Here is a 19,009-nt window from a genome sequence, read left to right as displayed (position 1 = left end):
GGTGCTACCCTTGAACAACGCTTGTAGCTCGTCCCGGTAAGAATGAGTCCCGACCTCATGTAGGTTGCTTTGCATCAGAATTTAGCAAGCGGCTGTCTTCCCAGGGTCGAAGGAAGCCGCACCCCTAATCAGTTTATGCGCGTCATCGCAGCGGAACGCTAAATCGTTTGGCGGCACATCTTTGTCTGCGTGAGCCTCACATCGGAAAACTATCACGATATGAGAGTTCTTCTAAATTTACCCACTTACAGCAGGGTAATGTTTATAAGCATATCTTATAATATATATAAATCTCCTGTCACGATGTTTGCCCGCGATGGACTCCTAAACTACTTAACCGATTTTAAATTAAATAGGCACACCGTGAGCAGTCTGGTCCAACTTAAGAGATACGATAGCTTGGATAGCAATTTTATTTTATTGCAAATTATTTGTCTGTAATTAATTGACAGTCACATGTTATATATATATTTATATTTATATATATACTACTATACTCATTTAAGGCACAGACAAAATCAAAAGCAGAAAAAGTCGCGGGCAACAGCTAGTGCATCTATATCATATGTCGTGATCAGCGCAGTGTGGTGATCTGCAGTTGTCAGCACCTGCCCTATTCCCGCGGGTGTCGTACAAGGAGACTAAGGCACTATAGTAAAGAACGGGCAGCGTCCTCTGTGCTGCTACTACCATATACTGCGATAACCGACCCGTCTGCCCAGCGTATTGATATGTGTGACCCTTTCCGTAAGAAGAGCCTTTTGGTCCTGATAATACAGCTGTCAAATTTATAAATAACTAGCTGACCCCAGCGCCATATGTCGGGCTGATTTGTGAATCTAAACAATCCAGGGTGACACCCAAACGCATACCGAAAAATTCATTCAAATCGGTTCAGCCGTCTAGGAGGAGTTTAGTTACATACACACTCACACGAGAAATATATATATATAAAGATTGGTCCCGAAATAATGAAGATAAAAAAAAAGTTGGTTTCGATTCCGAATCCGATGTAGGTAAATTTATAGGAAACTAATTTTTTAATTATAATAAAAACTCATTAACTTTTGAGTATTTTATTTTGATATAATACATTTATTACATTTATCAATTATTTCACGACTACGCCCATACAGTTTGCAAATGAAATAGCACGTTTTTTTACAATACAATAATAATATATACAATCGTTGAACAAACTATAATTTCAATTAAACCGGTTAACGTCAGCTTACAATCTGTTATATTAAAATAATATTTTCACAAAAAATGAAACTTCTAAATTAAAAATCACGAAACGGGTGAAGTTTTACCTAGACTTTAAAGAAGATACTCTTAAACTATTTAAAACTAACTTCAAAATTCAACAACACTCCACTTTAAACTTTACAGCTACGGTCCAGCCACCTCCTAACCCAACGATAGTTCCTAAAAATACCTAAATAACTTTATTGTAATTATTATGAAGAAATATTTATTTTAATTTTAAAAATATAATGATAAATATAGACTTTAGTGTAAGAATTTAACAAAGCAAAAAGAAAAATATATTTGTAAGTAAAGCAAAGTGAAATTTGGTGCCAATAAGTAATATGTCTGTGACACTTTCGAATTCGAACCTGTTTTTGAAGAAGCAAATGAATTATCCAATGAAACGTGAATTCGAAGAGTTCAGCAGTGAAGAAAACAAAGAGAGGAATGAAAGTTTTAGCGATGCGAATTCCGAAGCGAGTGACGTAGAAAATAATCCAAACGAAGAAGTCAACACAGCATTAGATTATTCAGAAAACGCTTTAACTTTAAACCCTGTAGCAGATTTCATAAAGAAGGAGTTCCTACCAGATTTGGATTTCACAAATCCATTTAGAAATCAAAACCTAACGTTCAAAGATGGTTTCCAAAATCGATCACCGTTTCTCTTACCCACTCAACTTTATAAGAGCTTTCTCGCAACCCTCGGTAAAAGAAGACGCAACGTTGCTGATTGTTATTCTTTGTACTCAAGAAATATGTTGTTCTCTAATGGATTTAGTTTGGATACATCTGATGATGAGAACAATCTGGACAGAATTTCTAACTCTCCTGATGAGGTAATTAAACTGAATGGTTTGTAAATAAGACTTGTAATTAAATAATATTTTGAATACAGAGTAAGGTGGATGGCCCTGGCTGAATTCATTTGAAGGATAGCCAGTAACTTACTTCTGTGTAGTAAAGCTGCCTATGTTACTTAAACATCACTTTTCCGATGATTACGCAGGAATTTAAAACTTTTTTTTTCCATTTTGTTTCTTTTTTTTGTGAGTAACATCATAAACATAGTTTCCGTTTTATGCGTTTGTTTTCGTCTTTAATAAAAAGTTCATTTATTACAAATAATTTGTGTTTATTTGAATATATTATTATTTATAGCCTATTTATAGATAAAGGTCAGTTATCATAAATTTTTGTTTAGCCTTCCAGTTCCACTCCTTCTTTTAGGCTTTTAACGGCTTTCAATTTCGGAATTTATTTATTTATTTATTTATTAGCTTTTCAAGGGGAACAAGCAGTATAATTATACATACAAGTAATGCCGTATTTTTGTATCACATAGACCAATGAAGTTTCCACAACTTTGTTATACATATAACACGATAACATTAACCACAATTGCTTAGGAGTAAGTAAGTACCTAGCAAACAATTATTATACAAAAAAAAGAAAAAAAATAATAATGTAATTCAAACTAAAATGAAAAACAAAAACTTTAAAGCTTATAGTACTTATTTTGTCATAATAAATTTTCTAAACGTGCCAATTTTGACATGAATTTTGAAATTTCAGTTAGTTACCAATTTGTATCAGCTTGCCAATAAAAAAATATTAGCTATTGTGCTTTTATATACAGGACTATGTATACGTTACTACGCCCATTATTACTTTTACTTTTTAAGTTTTATCTATTTTTTATTTATATTTTAACTTATCGTATCTATAACAACAGGACGACTGCAACTTTTATTTCTTAATCTATTTTCTTCAATAGTGTCTAAAAAGGGAACAAATTTAGTTTATTAATCTCAATATTTTGCTCAGATAAGTTTAAGCTTACTATTATTTGGGTGTTTATCCTATCGTATATTTCATAGTATGTTTATGACTTGTTATGATTTTGTTAACGTAGAATGTAGATTTATATATGATTTATATAATGTATTAGTCCTTGTTGTTTACACCACTATCAGTTACGGTATTTAACTTACGGTCTATTAAATCTAAGAGTTTTTATAAAGCGATAAGGCTGCTTTTCGTGTTCCAATTCCAAATTCCAATTTCAAAGCTTCTTCTTCAAATCGTTAACTTAAAATTAATAAGGAATTGAAATAAATAAATGCATACCGGATCTCTAGTGTGTCCGAAGAGGTTAATTAAGTCTTGGGAAATGACTATTATTTGCTCGGTGGCAATGATCGTTTCTAATTGTTGTCTACTGGGTAATAACATGAATTATGCATTTCCTTATGGGTAAATGATCATTAATTTACATATATTGTAATAGAGTTAAACTATTTTTGTAAATATTTATTCGTTTACAATTGTAGCGTGGTTTTAGAGTATGTAAATGTGCCAAATAAAGCATATTCATTTTAAAAATCGAAATTGTGAAAGTTCTTTCAAAAAATTATATGAAAAAGTTTTTGTTGCATTTCCGATTTCTCTATTGGTATGTGATATTTTTTTAATTAATTTTACTTAAGGATTATTACGAATATTGAAAAATATATATGGCCATATCAGTTTATCCGTCCTCAAATGATGCAATGAGTTAACTGGACTAATCGTGATATGATTTTTTTTTTAAATCCCAAAAACGTGAATACTGAATTTATTTCCTAGTGAAGCAGTTTTTTGACGAATCAACATATACACTCTGATCTCCATCTTAAGTCTGTGCATAAGTGGCATTTTATATTCTTAATGTTTTTTGTTACTCTACATTTTTGGTACTATGGACATAAACTAACTCCTTTTTGTAACAAAAAAGGCACAGGCATAATTTATGTACACATTTAATTTGGTAACTCCTATTTGAACAAAAACTTTTTATATATTAGAGACGATCAGGCCGATGTGCGAGATCAAACTACTTCGTACAGAAAATATTTATGAACGATTGGTTTATTAAAGCCGATAAATTTAGAAAAACAAAAGATACAATTAAGTTATCATAAATAAAATATAATTACACACTGTGCGTCGCGACGCAAAAAACCCATTTTTTAACCCACGTTTTTCCCATCGCAAAAGATTTTCACAGCAATATAGTAGGACTATTTTTGTTGTATGTTCCGTCATTCACACGTACTCTTGTTCCAGAAGGCGGGCGCATCATCAGCGTTTGTGTGGAGCGGCGGGGGGGTCACCGGGGGAGGGGGGCAGGAGCAAGCGGCCTCGCAGCCCGCCGCCGTGCCATCAGGTGAGTTATATCTCAATATTTAACCTTTGCTCTCTATACAACAAAGTAAGCACATGTGACCCTTAATTATAATGGCATTGAAATCTCAGTCTATACACGAAAGCAGTTCGTGATGGGAATTTTTGATTATTTTTTGAAAATTGTCATCACACGTTACGCCATCAATGGACTGTGGAGAAATTTTACGTAAAAACTTATGATTAGAATATAATAGATGATCGCAGTATAAGTAAGCGGTTATAGCCCAGTAAGTAGGAGCTCGATATCGCTTGCGGGGGACCTAGTTCGAATCACAGCACGCTACGATGTCACAGGCAAACATACACAAGGGAATACACACACACACACCCACGCACGAACGCACGTGCTAAAAAAATATAAAGAATGGAAGGCCCAGGTATTCAGATATTCACTGCAATACCCACAATGTTCAGGATGGCACTTAGATCTTTCATTAATTAACAGTATTATTGAAGCTAAATACCTAGTTTCTTATCAGTAATCATTTATTCTCATAACTATTATTCTTCCTTCCTATTAAAGTATTCATTTTATAAAAGAAATCTTTAAAGCCCACCAACCTGCTTTAGAGCAGTGTTGTGGGTCTGTACTCTATAAACCTGACTTCCCAAGGAGTGAAATAAAACAACTGGACTGACTCTAATACTGTATATTAAGCTTCTCTATAATTCATATTACTTGTTACCTTCAAATGACTCTACTACCAGTTCGGAATGCTGTCTTCGGCAGAGAAGACCACTGGCAAGAAACTCTACCGTTGCTCTTTTATTCAATCAATTAAAACAACTTATCAACACAATTACAACATTGTCATATGCAATAACGCTACGCCCTTTGATACAAGACATATTTTAAGACAGGTAAAACATAACTACTATTATCACTTATAACATCAGGACTTTTGGAACAAGTTGTTTGTATAGAGCAACCTCTGCTACATAAACTGTCGGTATAAAGTTATGCTAGGGCTCCATATATGATACCTAAATAAACCAAAGGATGAGATATACTTATCTAATGCAACATCAGGTACAACCATAGTACCAACAACTTTTAACAACTCCATCACCAGTACATACGACTTGTTTCGCCACAACAATATTTCTTTAAGTGTATCGTTTCCATTATAAATCATCTCAACCCAATTTGTAACGTTCTATCCACAATACTTTAATTAATCTCCTTTTCTTAATTAATTCATTTTTAAATCCGTCCTCACTTATCTTTGCCGCCAATCTAACTTGTCAAACTCGCGTCTCCCGCCATAGATCCTATACTTTTATTTGACAGTCTACTAAAGTCCATTATTCTATTTTCAATACATTATCAGTGAGTATACAAACTATTATTTGTTGATATATTTAATATAATCATCGGGTTTATCATAGATAAAGTGCTGTAATTCCCTATTTCCTAACACGGCCATTCTGACAAGTACTTCGTTCTCGAAGTACATAGGGTTATTCTTTTTAGGTATATGTATTGTATCATAAGTCTTTAGGTTCAAAGAACATCCTTATAAGTACATCATCTTATATACACCTCTATAACATTAGTTCAAATGGTATATAAGCCTAAAAAATCATCAAATCAGTTACATTCTGTATACACTTTTATCAATAAACTGTAAACAATATTTTATCAAAATATAGGCATAATCATAACATTTTATAATTAAAGTGAAAGAGACCGAAAAAAAAAATTTTCATCAAAATTCCACACCATTTAACATATTATAACAATGAAATACTTCTATTAAAGTAAAAAAAATAAATGATTAATTTTCAACAATGTAAATCAAAAATACTCATTTTCATTTATCTTGTACATTTTAACATGTACAATCATAATCCAAATATTTCCATCTCAATATAAATCTCAAACAATTTATCCATTTGCCTCCAGTCAAACTTTATCAAAATATACACATAATTGTATTTCTCCTTAATTCTGTTATTTGCATTGTTAGTCTTATTTAGTCAGAGATGCAATCAGTACAGTCTAATAGTCAAACCAATATATACCAAAACACCAACACCCACTGGTGATATCAACAACATCATCACTCTCAAGTGATATCAATAACATCATCACCCACTGGTGATATCAACAACATCATCACTCTCAAGTGATATCAATAACATCATCACCCACTGGTGATATCCACATCATCATCACTCTCAAGTGATATCAATAACATCATCACCCACTGGTGATATTCATATTTTTTCCACTGTCCAAGTCAAGTAATATATAAGATAAATATAAATAAATTAATATAAAAACGCTAAGATGGAATTATTTCTATTAGTTTACATCTTTTTTTTTTATCATCTCATCATAAAAGCCAAAGTATATTCAATGTTTGTTCAATTGTTATTTCTATTATTCAATGTTTTATTTCAATCTAAACATCAATTAAACCACCTGTTTAACAGAATCATTTATCATGCAAGGACTCTTAAAATTTCACATAAAATTTGATAATTTAAACAACTGTTAACCTAAGTATAATCTAATTATTTATAATGCAACTAATATATTTTCCTTTGCAGCAGCAACATTAATTTAGTTTATAATTGTATTTTATTTATATCATTTTTAAAAACTTCTCTCAACATCATACTGAAAGATCACTGACCTAACCTAACCCACAACATTTAAGCTGACTCCTAATTCTTTTCTTCACACAACCCAACATAGAAACTAAACTATTTCATTTAGCTATTCAGTAGTAATTTTCCCTATATGTATTGTTCTGACACAATCATATTCTATTCTATTCTACCAACAAAATTTTTTTTTTTTTTGTTTTGTTTTGTTTTATGTGTATTCTTTTATATGTTCTGAATAATTTACACAATCTCTCCTATCTCGGCTTTCCTGACAAGTACTTCGATCTCGAAGTACATAGAATAGTTCCTAAATAAAAGTCGACAGCTTGGCTAACCTGACTAGTTGCTCAATATAAACTTGAAATCTTGTATGTAATAAATAAGAATTAAAAGAAAAATCTATTACACATTCCGTTCGGCTAACCTGACCAGTTAATTTATTTTAGCCTGGACAGACTAATAAAATAAAAGTTAACACAAATTCCATTTGGTTAACCTGACTAGTTAAATAAAACTTGAAATTTTAAATTTATCAAACTTATCACACATTCTGTTTGGCCAACTTGACTAGTTGCTCAATTTAAACTTGAAATCTTGTATGTAATAAATAAGAATCATAGGAAAAATATATCACACATTCCGTTCGGCTAACCTGACCAGTTTATGTATTTTAACCTTGACAGACTAATAAAATAAAGCTTAACACAAATTCCATTTGTATAACCAGACTAGTTAAATAAAACTTGATAATTCAAATTTATCAAACTTATTACACATTCTGTTTGGCCAACTTGACTTGTTGGTTATCACAAACAAACTTAATCATTTCAGCAAAATAAACAAAGAGCCACTAGGCCATATCAGTTTCAGGTAATAAGTACTATCTTTCAAAAGTAGAAACCACAAAAAGAAAAGATAAATAAAAATATCACATCAATTGGTTCCCCGGACCACATATACTTCAATGGAATTTTACCAAGTCTGGTGCTCTGTCTCCAGAGTGTTTCTGTTTTAGCACATACCAGCTATTAGTTGAGACTTCATCAAAAACATCAAACCATGTACTATATCCACATTTGCCGGGATGGTTATTAATTGGTTCCTCGGACCACATATCCTTAAATAGAATTTCAACAAGCATGGTGCTTTGTCTCCAGAGTGTTTCTGTGTTAGCACATAGCAGCAAAAAGTTGAGGCATCATCAAAATCATCAAACTCTTTACTATGTCCATATTTGACGGGATGGTTCTAAAAAAAGTAAATCTGCATTAGAGAAAGGCATAAATTGGACATGAATAGGATCCAACTTCTGATGCTAAAAAAATATAGAGAATAATGGAGGGCCCAGGTATTCAGATATTCACTGCAATACCCACAATGTTCAGGATGGCACTTAGATCTTTCATTAATTAACAGTATTATTGAAGCTAAATACCTAGTTTCTTATCAGTAATCATTTATTCTCATAACTATTATTCTTCCTTCCTATTAAAGTATTCATTTTATAAAAGAAATCTTTAAAGCCCACCAACCTGCTTTAGAGCAGTGTTGTGGGTCTGTACTCTATAAACCTGACTTCCCAAGGAGTGAAATAAAACAACTGGACTGACTCTAATACTGTATATTAAGCTTCTCTATAATTCATATTACTTGTTACCTTCAAATGACTCTACTACCAGTTCGGAATGCTGTCTTCGGCAGAGAAGACCACTGGCAAGAAACTCTACCGTTGCTCTTTTATTCAATCAATTAAAACAACTTATCAACACAATTACAACATTGTCATATGCAATAACGCTACGCCCTTTGATACAAGACATATTTTAAGACAGGTAAAACATAACTACTATTATCACTTATAACATCAGGACTTTTGGAACAAGTTGTTTGTATAGAGCAACCTCTGCTACATAAACTGTCGGTATAAAGTTATGCTAGGGCTCCATATATGATACCTAAATAAACCAAAGGATGAGATATACTTATCTAATGCAACATCAGGTACAACCATAGTACCAACAACTTTTAACAACTCCATCACCAGTACATACGACTTGTTTCGCCACAACAATATTTCTTTAAGTGTATCGTTTCCATTATAAATCATCTCAACCCAATTTGTAACGTTCTATCCACAATACTTTAATTAATCTCCTTTTCTTAATTAATTCATTTTTAAATCCGTCCTCACTTATCTTTGCCGCCAATCTAACTTGTCAAACTCGCGTCTCCCGCCATAGATCCTATACTTTTATTTGACAGTCTACTAAAGTCCATTATTCTATTTTCAATACATTATCAGTGAGTATACAAACTATTATTTGTTGATATATTTAATATAATCATCGGGTTTATCATAGATAAAGTGCTGTAATTCCCTATTTCCTAACACACGCATGCCTGCCCGCACGTACGCACGCACGTTATCACACGCAGTGCATTTGTGCGTCAACTCTATCGCACTACATCGTCATACATTAGAAGTCTTTGTGATTTGAGAAGAAAATATTACACACACAATTGAATATCAAAAGCACTGTGCGTCAACTCTATCACAATACAGCGTTATACAATTTGGCGAACTTGTGGTATTGGAGGCAAATATTATGACGCACTCTGTTCAATATCAAACGCACTGCATTTGTGCGTCAACTTTATTAAAATACAGGTTTATACGATTTGGCGACCTTGTGGTATTGCAGGCAAATATGACGTACACGCTTGACTATCAAACACTCTGCATATTTAAGCTTAATCTGTCATAAGAGAGAGCCTTTGTCCAGCTGTGGGATATCCTATGTCCAGAGCACATAGGATGTTGGAATTCTTGATGATGATCATAAATGAATTCCAAGATATAGAATAAGTTCTCATGTTACGAATTCCAAATTAAAAAATGAGAATTATTTTCATATAAGATTAAAAAAACTGTGTTTGTTTCAAACAAGATTTTTGCGGTACATCATTTCGAGCTCCGGTAGACGCCAGACGGTTTCTTGTTAGATTTTAGTTAGAATTTAGAACTTCTTCGCTTTAATTGACTAGTTTGTTCTGCATGTTTTATAATATTTTTTTTATTTACTTTTCTTTTTAGAGCTATCAAGTTCACCCATATTATGTAGAATATTTCATAATTCATTTATTGCATAAACTGTACATATAATGGTCTTATGAGCTAAAAGTTTGGGGCTTACAGTTTGCCATTTCAGACGTGCATATAACAGACACAATGCATATATGACAGATTTTAAAAATAAGATTTTCTTGGTTAACCAACATTTCTTAAATATAGTTCAACGGGCACATACCACTAATCCAAAAATACTATTTTTTGGATTTGTCGATATTTCGACCCAGTTGCATGGATACCCTACCGTACCGTACCTACGCATTACCGTCGTGACCATGATCCATGCAACTCGATCGAAATATCGACAAATCCAAAAGTATTATCATGGTATATATACCCGTATTTAAGAAATATATATAACAGCATATGATTTTTAGAGTTGTCAAGGTTTATTACCATATTATGTAGGTATAATAGAGGGTTTTAGGGAGAGCTAATCTACTCGTTATAGATCTTATTGTGTCAGACCTTGTACGGGAAAGTAGGTACTACCTTGCTTATTTCTGCCAAGCAGCAAGTAGCGCTTGTGATTTTGTGGGAACAAATAAAACGAAAGATTGGGGTAGAGTAAGAGATAAACTAGAATAAGAGAGGGATATTGATAGAGAAGATTGTAGAGCTACACTGACAAGAATTTGGCTCTTAAGTTAAAAAGGAGAAGAAAAGCTTTTGTTGAACTAACGTTCTCTTATTGCCGGCAGGTACATCAGGCGGCGGCGGGGCGCAGGGCCTAGTTCACTGGATGTCGGTTATGGCGGAGCACATGGGAGGGGGGCACCACGACCCCTCCCACTACGCGCTGCCACCCTGGAACAATGGGGTAGTCGATGTAAGTACTTTTTCTATATTTCACTAAGTGAAAGTATTCGTCGAAGACTTAAGAGTTACTGGCAAGTGGCTTAGCTGGACGAGTTTTTATTTTTTATTTATTTATTACCCGTCCACCAAACTGCATTGGAGCAGCGAGGTGGGTCTATATTTTAAAACAGTCTCGCGTAGAAGAGGCTTGTGCCCAGCAGTGGGACTTTTATAAGGAGTGCAGATGATTATGACAAAACTGAATCTTTAAGGACTCAACCTAATTCGGTTAATAAGTAAAACAATTAATAGGTATTTAATTGTTTTACTTATACAAAAAAAAACTTAAACTTTTATATGTGAATTCTGAATTTTCTCTGGTCTGGTGGGAGGCTTAGGCCGTAGCTAGTTACCACCTTACCGATAAAATAAATAAATAAAAATAAATATACTACGACTATACACACACCGCCATCTAGCCCCAAAGTAAGCGTAGCTTGTGTTATGGGTACTAAGACGACTGATGAATATTTTTATGAATAATATGCATAAATACTTAGAACATACATATAAACACCCAGACACTGAAAAACATTCATGCTCATCGCTCAAACATTTTCCAGTTTTGGGAATCGAACCCACGGCCTTGGGCTCAGAAAGGTTGCTGCAAACTGCGCCAATCGGCCGTCAGACGTGCAGATAAAGACGTGCCGCTAAGCGATTAAGTGTTCCGGTATGATATCGCGTAGAAACCGATTAGGTGGTATGGTTTAAATATAACTGGCATACTCCTTCACAGGTTAGCCCGCTACCTTCTTGGACTGCGATATTGCATTCAAGGGCTAACATGCTAGTGGAAAAGAAGATAATCCAACCAAACAAAATCACTTTGTTTAACTTTATAGGTACCTACCGGAGGGTATAACATAGTATATACCTACCTCGTTTAAGTTATGTATAACAATGTTTTACTCAACACAAAATAATTTATAAAATAAAAGAACACACATTTTTATCAGCAACGATCCATTATCCTCTTACCTAAATCCGATGACAAAACGCAAGATCCCATTGAGGGGTAATTAATAAAGATTTGTCTCGGCCCAAATACTCACTGGCAACATTTCTTCCCACGATTTGCATGAAGTAGATCATTTGCAAAAAATAAGGGAAAAAATGTGCACCGTACCCACATACCAAGTAGACAAACGGGGAAAAAAAACCCGTTTAGCAATTCAGAACGCATCATTACCACTATTTAAACCGACTTAAAAAGGGTTAGGTGTCCTTTGCAATTTTTTCAATAGCGACGCCCGCGGTGCTTGTATGCAAATAATTTTTGGACAACCCTGACTGGTTATCATTCGAAATTGTACTCTAAATTGAAACAATTAAAGTATGTTTTCCTTTGTCCCAAATTTTACATCCAACTTCGATGGAAAATCACTATAAAAAAAATTGAACTTTATTTATTTGTTAGTTACAGTCGAATGTTCTTAGAAACTATAATTTCTTATACATTTTTAATATTTTTTTTTTTATTAAAACCTAATGCACGATAAATATAAAGATGATTATCGAATGGCATCTTTTGATGAATGTATTAGGAATGACGGATTGGGCTAATGCCTAAATTTGATTAATCATTACTAATATTTCTTGAGGTCGGTTAGAGAGTATTTCATATTGTTCTCAACAGTGATATTTTTGCATAATTGTATGGGAAGATGTGTGAAAGCGATCTGTAATATATTACAGTTTTGTGATGTCATTAAAATTGTATAATTTAGTTCAGTTTTCTTAAATACTATTGGTACGTCGATGTACGTTTTATTTTAAGCTTCACGCGTTCTTTCGAATGCTAAGTTACTGGTGACAGAAAACTTAACAATTAATAATTGTGACTTAACAATTATTCATGGTGAAGTCAACATCTCCTTACAATTAATAATAAGTGTGTCAAAGTCAACATCTGAGGATGCTCCGGTTTCGCAGCGAAACGTGCGTGGGTACATTGCCGAAGATCTGTTTGGTGTGGAGTATAAGGCTTGAAGAAATTATAAATTACACCATACAGATTCACCTGCTTTTCAAATAAAGCTTAATTTTCATAATATTACCCTGTGAAATAATAACTTAACTATTTTTCTTGATATGCTATAAATAAAACAGAATCAATTAAAAAGGCATGTCAACAGTGATAACGAATTTTCTCAACGACACAGTCGAGCGCGTTCGCATAGAAAGTGCCGTGAATATCTTCACGCTATGATAACAGGGGAGATCTCTCTTATCAGTTATCAGACTCTATTCAATGCTTACTATGAAAATTCTTTCTTTTTTTTATTCCACTACAAATTAGCCCTTCACAATCTTCCCTGTCTAAGCTGGTAACGGACTAACCTGATAGGTAAGGTTAGTTATATAACTATACCCCCTAATCAGTTTGTACGCGGCATCGTACCGAAACGCTAAATAGCTAAGAACGCACGTCTATGTCGGTAGGGTGATAAGCGTTAGATCCCGGAGCCTCCCATATATGTACAGAGGACGGCCAGATGAGGTTAAATGGGTAGGAATCCGACATAACCAGACTTCCTCCCCAAGAAGTCGTGTATCTTTCAAAAGATTTCCCTGACGCTAAACGCTAAAAGAAGTTTATAGTAATACGGTGTGATGAATCAGAAAACAGTAGCCACTACCCGTCATCTTCCCGCGGCTTCCGTACGAGGCGACTAAGGGATATAACGGAGATCGGGCAGGAATATTTTTTATATTTATCTTATATCTTTAAACGAGCAATTCTTGTATATATATAATTGGAATCTCAGAATCGGCTCCAGCGATTTTCATGAAATTTAGTATACAGGGGTATATGTATAGTATATTTAGGGGGTTTCGGGGGCGATAAATCGATCTAGCTAGGATTCATTTTTAGAAAATGACATTTTATTCGTTTTTTCCGGTAATAACCGATTTGGTGCAGACGAAGTTGCATGGGTCAGCTAGTTTATTAGCTATATTATGTACTTTTAATCTATTTGTGTGAACTAGTTTATGTATTAGTATGTAGTTATTCGCATGTATGTATTTTAAAATTTGTACCACCAGCAGTCTATTTTCGTGTTTTTTTCTAGTTCAAAGGTTGCCTGGCAGAGATCGCTATTAAGCGATAAGGCCGCCTTTTGTATTCTACTTCTTTCTATATGATTCTGTTTTAATTACATATTGTATATGTTAATGTTGTGGTATACAAATATAATTGGTAAATCCAAAAGTGCACGCCTCGTACAATAAAGTTGATATTATTTGTAAATAATAATTAAACTACATCTTATTATACCGTGAAAAGTAATGGGCTTCTATTCCTCAAACTACTGAAGCCTATAAAAAAAACCAACTCGATAAGTGAAGTATTTCGCTCTTTATCGTGACCACAAGATACGGGATCCGCACATACGGACACACGGACGTCCAAGACAGAACTTTTTTAAACAATTTTTTAATTAGTTTAAATAATATAAAGAGATTTAAAAATATCATGAGTGTTAAAAATAGTGTTTTTTCTCAACATTTGTCTATTTATATTCACTTGTAAAAGCAATAAAGAATAATAAAAGTGACATTTTAAGTTGGAGAATCACTCGGTGTGCGTTAACTGACAGTAATACCCACCTCAATGCTTCGCTGATGAGGCGTACAAAAGAGTTCAATAATAATAATAACATTCTCTGTGCTACTACAATCTAATGCGATCACCAAGTCTCCCTCGTCTACCTATTATGATTACGGAGAAACCTCCCGTTGGAGTCCCCATCCCCCGTGGACAACAGTCCCCGTGGACAACAGTCCCCATGGACAACAGTCCCCATGGACTAAAGTCCATCAGTGGACTGTTATTATATGTTGATGATGATTGAAGGCCTTGTTCTACCTATCCTTAATTTTAAGTTGTCTTCAATTCAAAAACATTTAATCTTAAAATTTGGTAAAATCTGAATTGTGATAAACATGATGCAGTGCGTTTAAAAGTTAACCGATTGGCGCAGTGGGCAGCGACCCTGCTTTCTGAGTGATATTATTATTCTTTTTTCTTTCTTTCTGGGTTCGATTCCCACAACTGGAATATGTTTGTATGTTTGGGTGTGTATCTGTATACTATAATTATTTGTGTATATTATTCATAAAAATATTCATCAGTCATCTCAGTACCCATAACTTAAGCTACGCTTACTTTTGGGCTATATGGCGATGTGTGTATTGTCGTGGTATTTTTATATATATACTAGCGTACCCAGCCCGCTTCGCCGGGCTAGATTTTGCTTTATTTTATTTAAACAATAAACTTAGATCATTAAATTTTTAATTTAAGTCTCATATATTAAATCATTTATTTCTCTCCGTATTCATTCTCTCCTATTCTCTTCTCGAGTGGGTGAAGCGGGATTATATGTATCACCCATGTACAACCAACAATAGAATATCATCATAGTAAATAAAAGCTTTATTTGACAGTTTGACAGTTCAAAAATAGGAGTGCTCCGATCGTCACCAAATTTTACAGGATTACTCGCCAGGTCAATCCAGAGATTCCCTGAAAGTTTCATTGAAATCGGCCAACCATTTCGGAGCCTATACGGAACATACCCACACACTTTCTCTTTTATATATATATAGATTTCATGTGTGCGTGTGTATGTCACTGAACTCATCCTAGACGGCTGGACCGATTTGAATGAAATTTTCGGTATGCGTTTGGTTGGCACCCTGGCTGGTTTAGATTCACAAATCAGGCCGACAGATGGCGCTGGGGTCAGCTAGTTTAAGTATAAAATTGGCTATAGACTGTGTAGATAAAAACAATTCACATTTAGTCTGCAGTATAACTTACCTACCGGTTAACTATATTTGTCTTTGAATTAAAAAAAACGTATACCTTTGAATCAATGAAAAAACTCTCCCTACTTAATAACAAGGTGCGTAAACCTGCTTTTAAACTCTCCATCTGAACTATAATGTAATATAAAATTGAGTTATTATTCACACCAACAATGCGATAAAAATCACCGTTTTTTTGCATTCCCATTCTAAGCAACAAAGACTTACGTTTCACACTACATAAAAATGTCGAAAAAAAGATTGCAATCTTACAATACCGCATTGATGTATCAAAACACAATAAAAATGATATAGGTGACGGCAAAAGTCAAGCTTTTGAGTTACGAGAAAAAAATTGCCAATATAATACTTTGTTCTGGACCCTACTAACGATGTTTTGATGACTGCAAGCGATCCGCAATAATGAAATGATAAAAAAGAGACAAAAAAAACATTGTTACAAGGCGAATCCCGTGCGGAGGGTGAAGTCACTATTTTGGCGGGCAAAAAAGTTTACGAAATAACGGTGTTAATTTAGCGCAAGCCAATTTTATCTAACACTACAGTGATTCATTAAAACCTACATCCATATTTATATTTTTCGTATCCTTATAGAATCCTTACTCTTTATTGGACGGCCGATTACCATAGCTAAAAAATATTTGTGTTATTAACATGAATGTTTTTCAGTGTTTGGGTGTTTATCTGTATATTATAAGTATTTATGTATATTATTCATAGAATTATTATCTTAGTACTCATAACACAAGCTACGCTTACTTTGAGGCTAGATGGGGACAGTGGCGTGCATAGAGGGTATGCAGATGATATAAAATGACGAAAACCTCCAGCACGAGTTATAAAAAACTGAAGGCTAGGCATTGTAAGAGTTTTAAAAAGCCTACCCTAAAGTATTTAAAACTGGTTCCGGAGATTTTCTTTATTTTTTATCATCTGCATAGGGATGTGAGTATTGTCGTAGTATCTCTATTACTAGCGGACCCTCGCGACTTCATCCGCGTATGAATGAACATAATAATCTACCTACTATTTTACGTGGTATACTGAGTTATTAAGTTATAATTATTTTAGTTGATACATACATAAATACATCCATCCTCACAAACTTTCGTTTTTATAATATTAGTAGGATGGTACGCATGCATTTGATCGCTGTCCCATATGCCTTGCGACTTGCTGTTATTTGTGAAGAGTTATGACAATATTTATCAGATCTTCATTAAATTTAAGCAATAAAAATAACATGCTTTATATACACATTCAAATAATAAAAGAATTATTAAAATCTGTTCAAATTTAACGGAGCTATGAAGTAAAATTGATAAAAATCTCCATTTCCCGGAGGAAAATCACTGTTTATGGGTATAAAAAGTATCCTATATGTTGACCCGGAATATCACCGTTTAGTAGTTTTCCCGTGATGCCCGGGCAGATAGACAGACAGACAGACACAAATTAAATAAAAATCTGTTTTGGACTCAGCATCGATTATAAAGCATCCCGCGTTAAAAATTTTCAAAATTTATTAAATGTACAGAATTCTTCCAGTTACAGTTGTATTATAAATATAGATGTATAAACAGTGAGCAATCAAATTCTATTATACCTACTCTATTCTGTTGACCCGGCTCGGTATTCAAATTCAAATTCAAATTCAAATTCATTTATTTCAAGTAGGCCTACTTTATAAGCACTTTTGAAACGTCAAGTATGCATGTTTGTGTGACTCTACCACCGGTTCGGAAAGCAGATTCTACCGAGAAGAGCCGGCAAGAAACTCAGTAGTTGCTCTTTTCCAACATCAACATTTACAATCATTTCAGCTATCTTGCGGGAGATGAGAGCGAGGCTGGCTGCTTCCATTCTACCTTGTCATTGACGAATTCATCAAATGTATAGTAACCTCGCTGTACTAGATGCGTTTTTACACATTTTTTAAATGTATGCATTGGTAGGTCAAGAATTTCCTTAGGAATCATGTTGTGAAAGCGTATACTCAACCCCACAAAGGAGTTCTGCACCTTTCGCAGACGATATGCAGATATCACTAATTTATGACCGTTTCTGGTAAGTCGATTGTTAATTTCAGCTTTTGATTTATAAAGAGTAATATTTTGCCTCACAAAGACTATATTATTATAAATGTAAATGTATAGTCTTTGTGAGGCAAAATATTACTTATTCTAACCCAAGATATAGTCAAACATGTGTACCACTAGACCAATGTTCGGCCTTTCTTTATAATCTAACTAAGCTATCAATCAACTTGAATGAATGAATGAATGAAAATTAAAAACAAACAAACAAAAAAAAAATACACAATTAAAATAAAGGAGAAAAGGTAGATAGACGGCCTTATCGCTTAAAAGCTATCTCTACCAGGCAACCTACCAAATTGAGTACTTGTTTTTTGGTATAGAGCTAGTAGAAAAGACAGATTAACATAGGTTATTTTTTATCACAGGATAACAAATGGTTCCCACGGGATTTGTATAAAACCGTAATAAGCACTGAAGAATAACGCAGGCAACAGCTATTTTTTATACATTATACAAAAATAATATATATCCCTCCTGGCCGTATCCGACCACAGCGACTCCTTCTAGCTATTATGAGCGTACCTGATGTGCTCTCCAGTGACTGGCATAACCACTCTAATCCTATAAGCTAGATACGAGTCATTTGCGCAGGATATATTAAAGTGCATAGGCTTTCGCGCTTAAACAAATGCACTCTCTCGTCCCAACCTTTCTGTATCCGATGGAACGGAAGACCGCTACAATCGGAGAAAGGTTTGGATGCTGTGTCTGGCCGGCGTTCTCCTTGACCTCTAACGCCGCCCTTAGCCTTCCACCAGGCCTTGCTAACTCGCCGTGTCCGCCAAAATCCGTTGCTTATCAGCTGTGGCTTGCCTTTCACGCCGAGTTAGTCTTTGTACACAAGTTGCGGGAGGTAACCGCTGATTGACCTAGCGCAAGCGCATAAGGCCCCCCTCAACCAGGTTTAGCCCACGAGCCGACGTGGTTTACCAGGGTGTGGCTGCTGAGTGTACAACAGCTACTAGGAGCCACTGGCGAGAGTTTGTGA

The 19,009-nt window shown here is 34.3% G+C and overlaps 1 protein-coding gene across 1 annotated transcript in view; it reads left to right on the top strand.

The window, feature by feature from the left end:
- Positions 1–1,649: 1,649 nt before the first annotated feature.
- Positions 1,650–19,009, top strand: part of LOC120634630 — a 56,715-nt gene continuing 39,355 nt past the window's right edge. The window contains exons 1-3 of the mRNA XM_039905363.1: positions 1,650–2,090; positions 4,360–4,459; positions 10,927–11,054. Of these exons, the coding sequence (XP_039761297.1) occupies positions 1,650–2,090; positions 4,360–4,459; positions 10,927–11,054 (669 nt within the window). The remainder of the gene's footprint in view (positions 2,091–4,359; positions 4,460–10,926; positions 11,055–19,009) is intronic.

This window comes from Pararge aegeria, chromosome 24 (assembly GCF_905163445.1).
Source record: "Pararge aegeria chromosome 24, ilParAegt1.1, whole genome shotgun sequence".
Classification (NCBI taxonomy): Eukaryota; Metazoa; Arthropoda; class Insecta; order Lepidoptera; family Nymphalidae; genus Pararge; species Pararge aegeria.
Note: the sequence above shows the minus strand (reverse complement) of the source record. Positions and strands in the feature narration are given on the sequence as shown.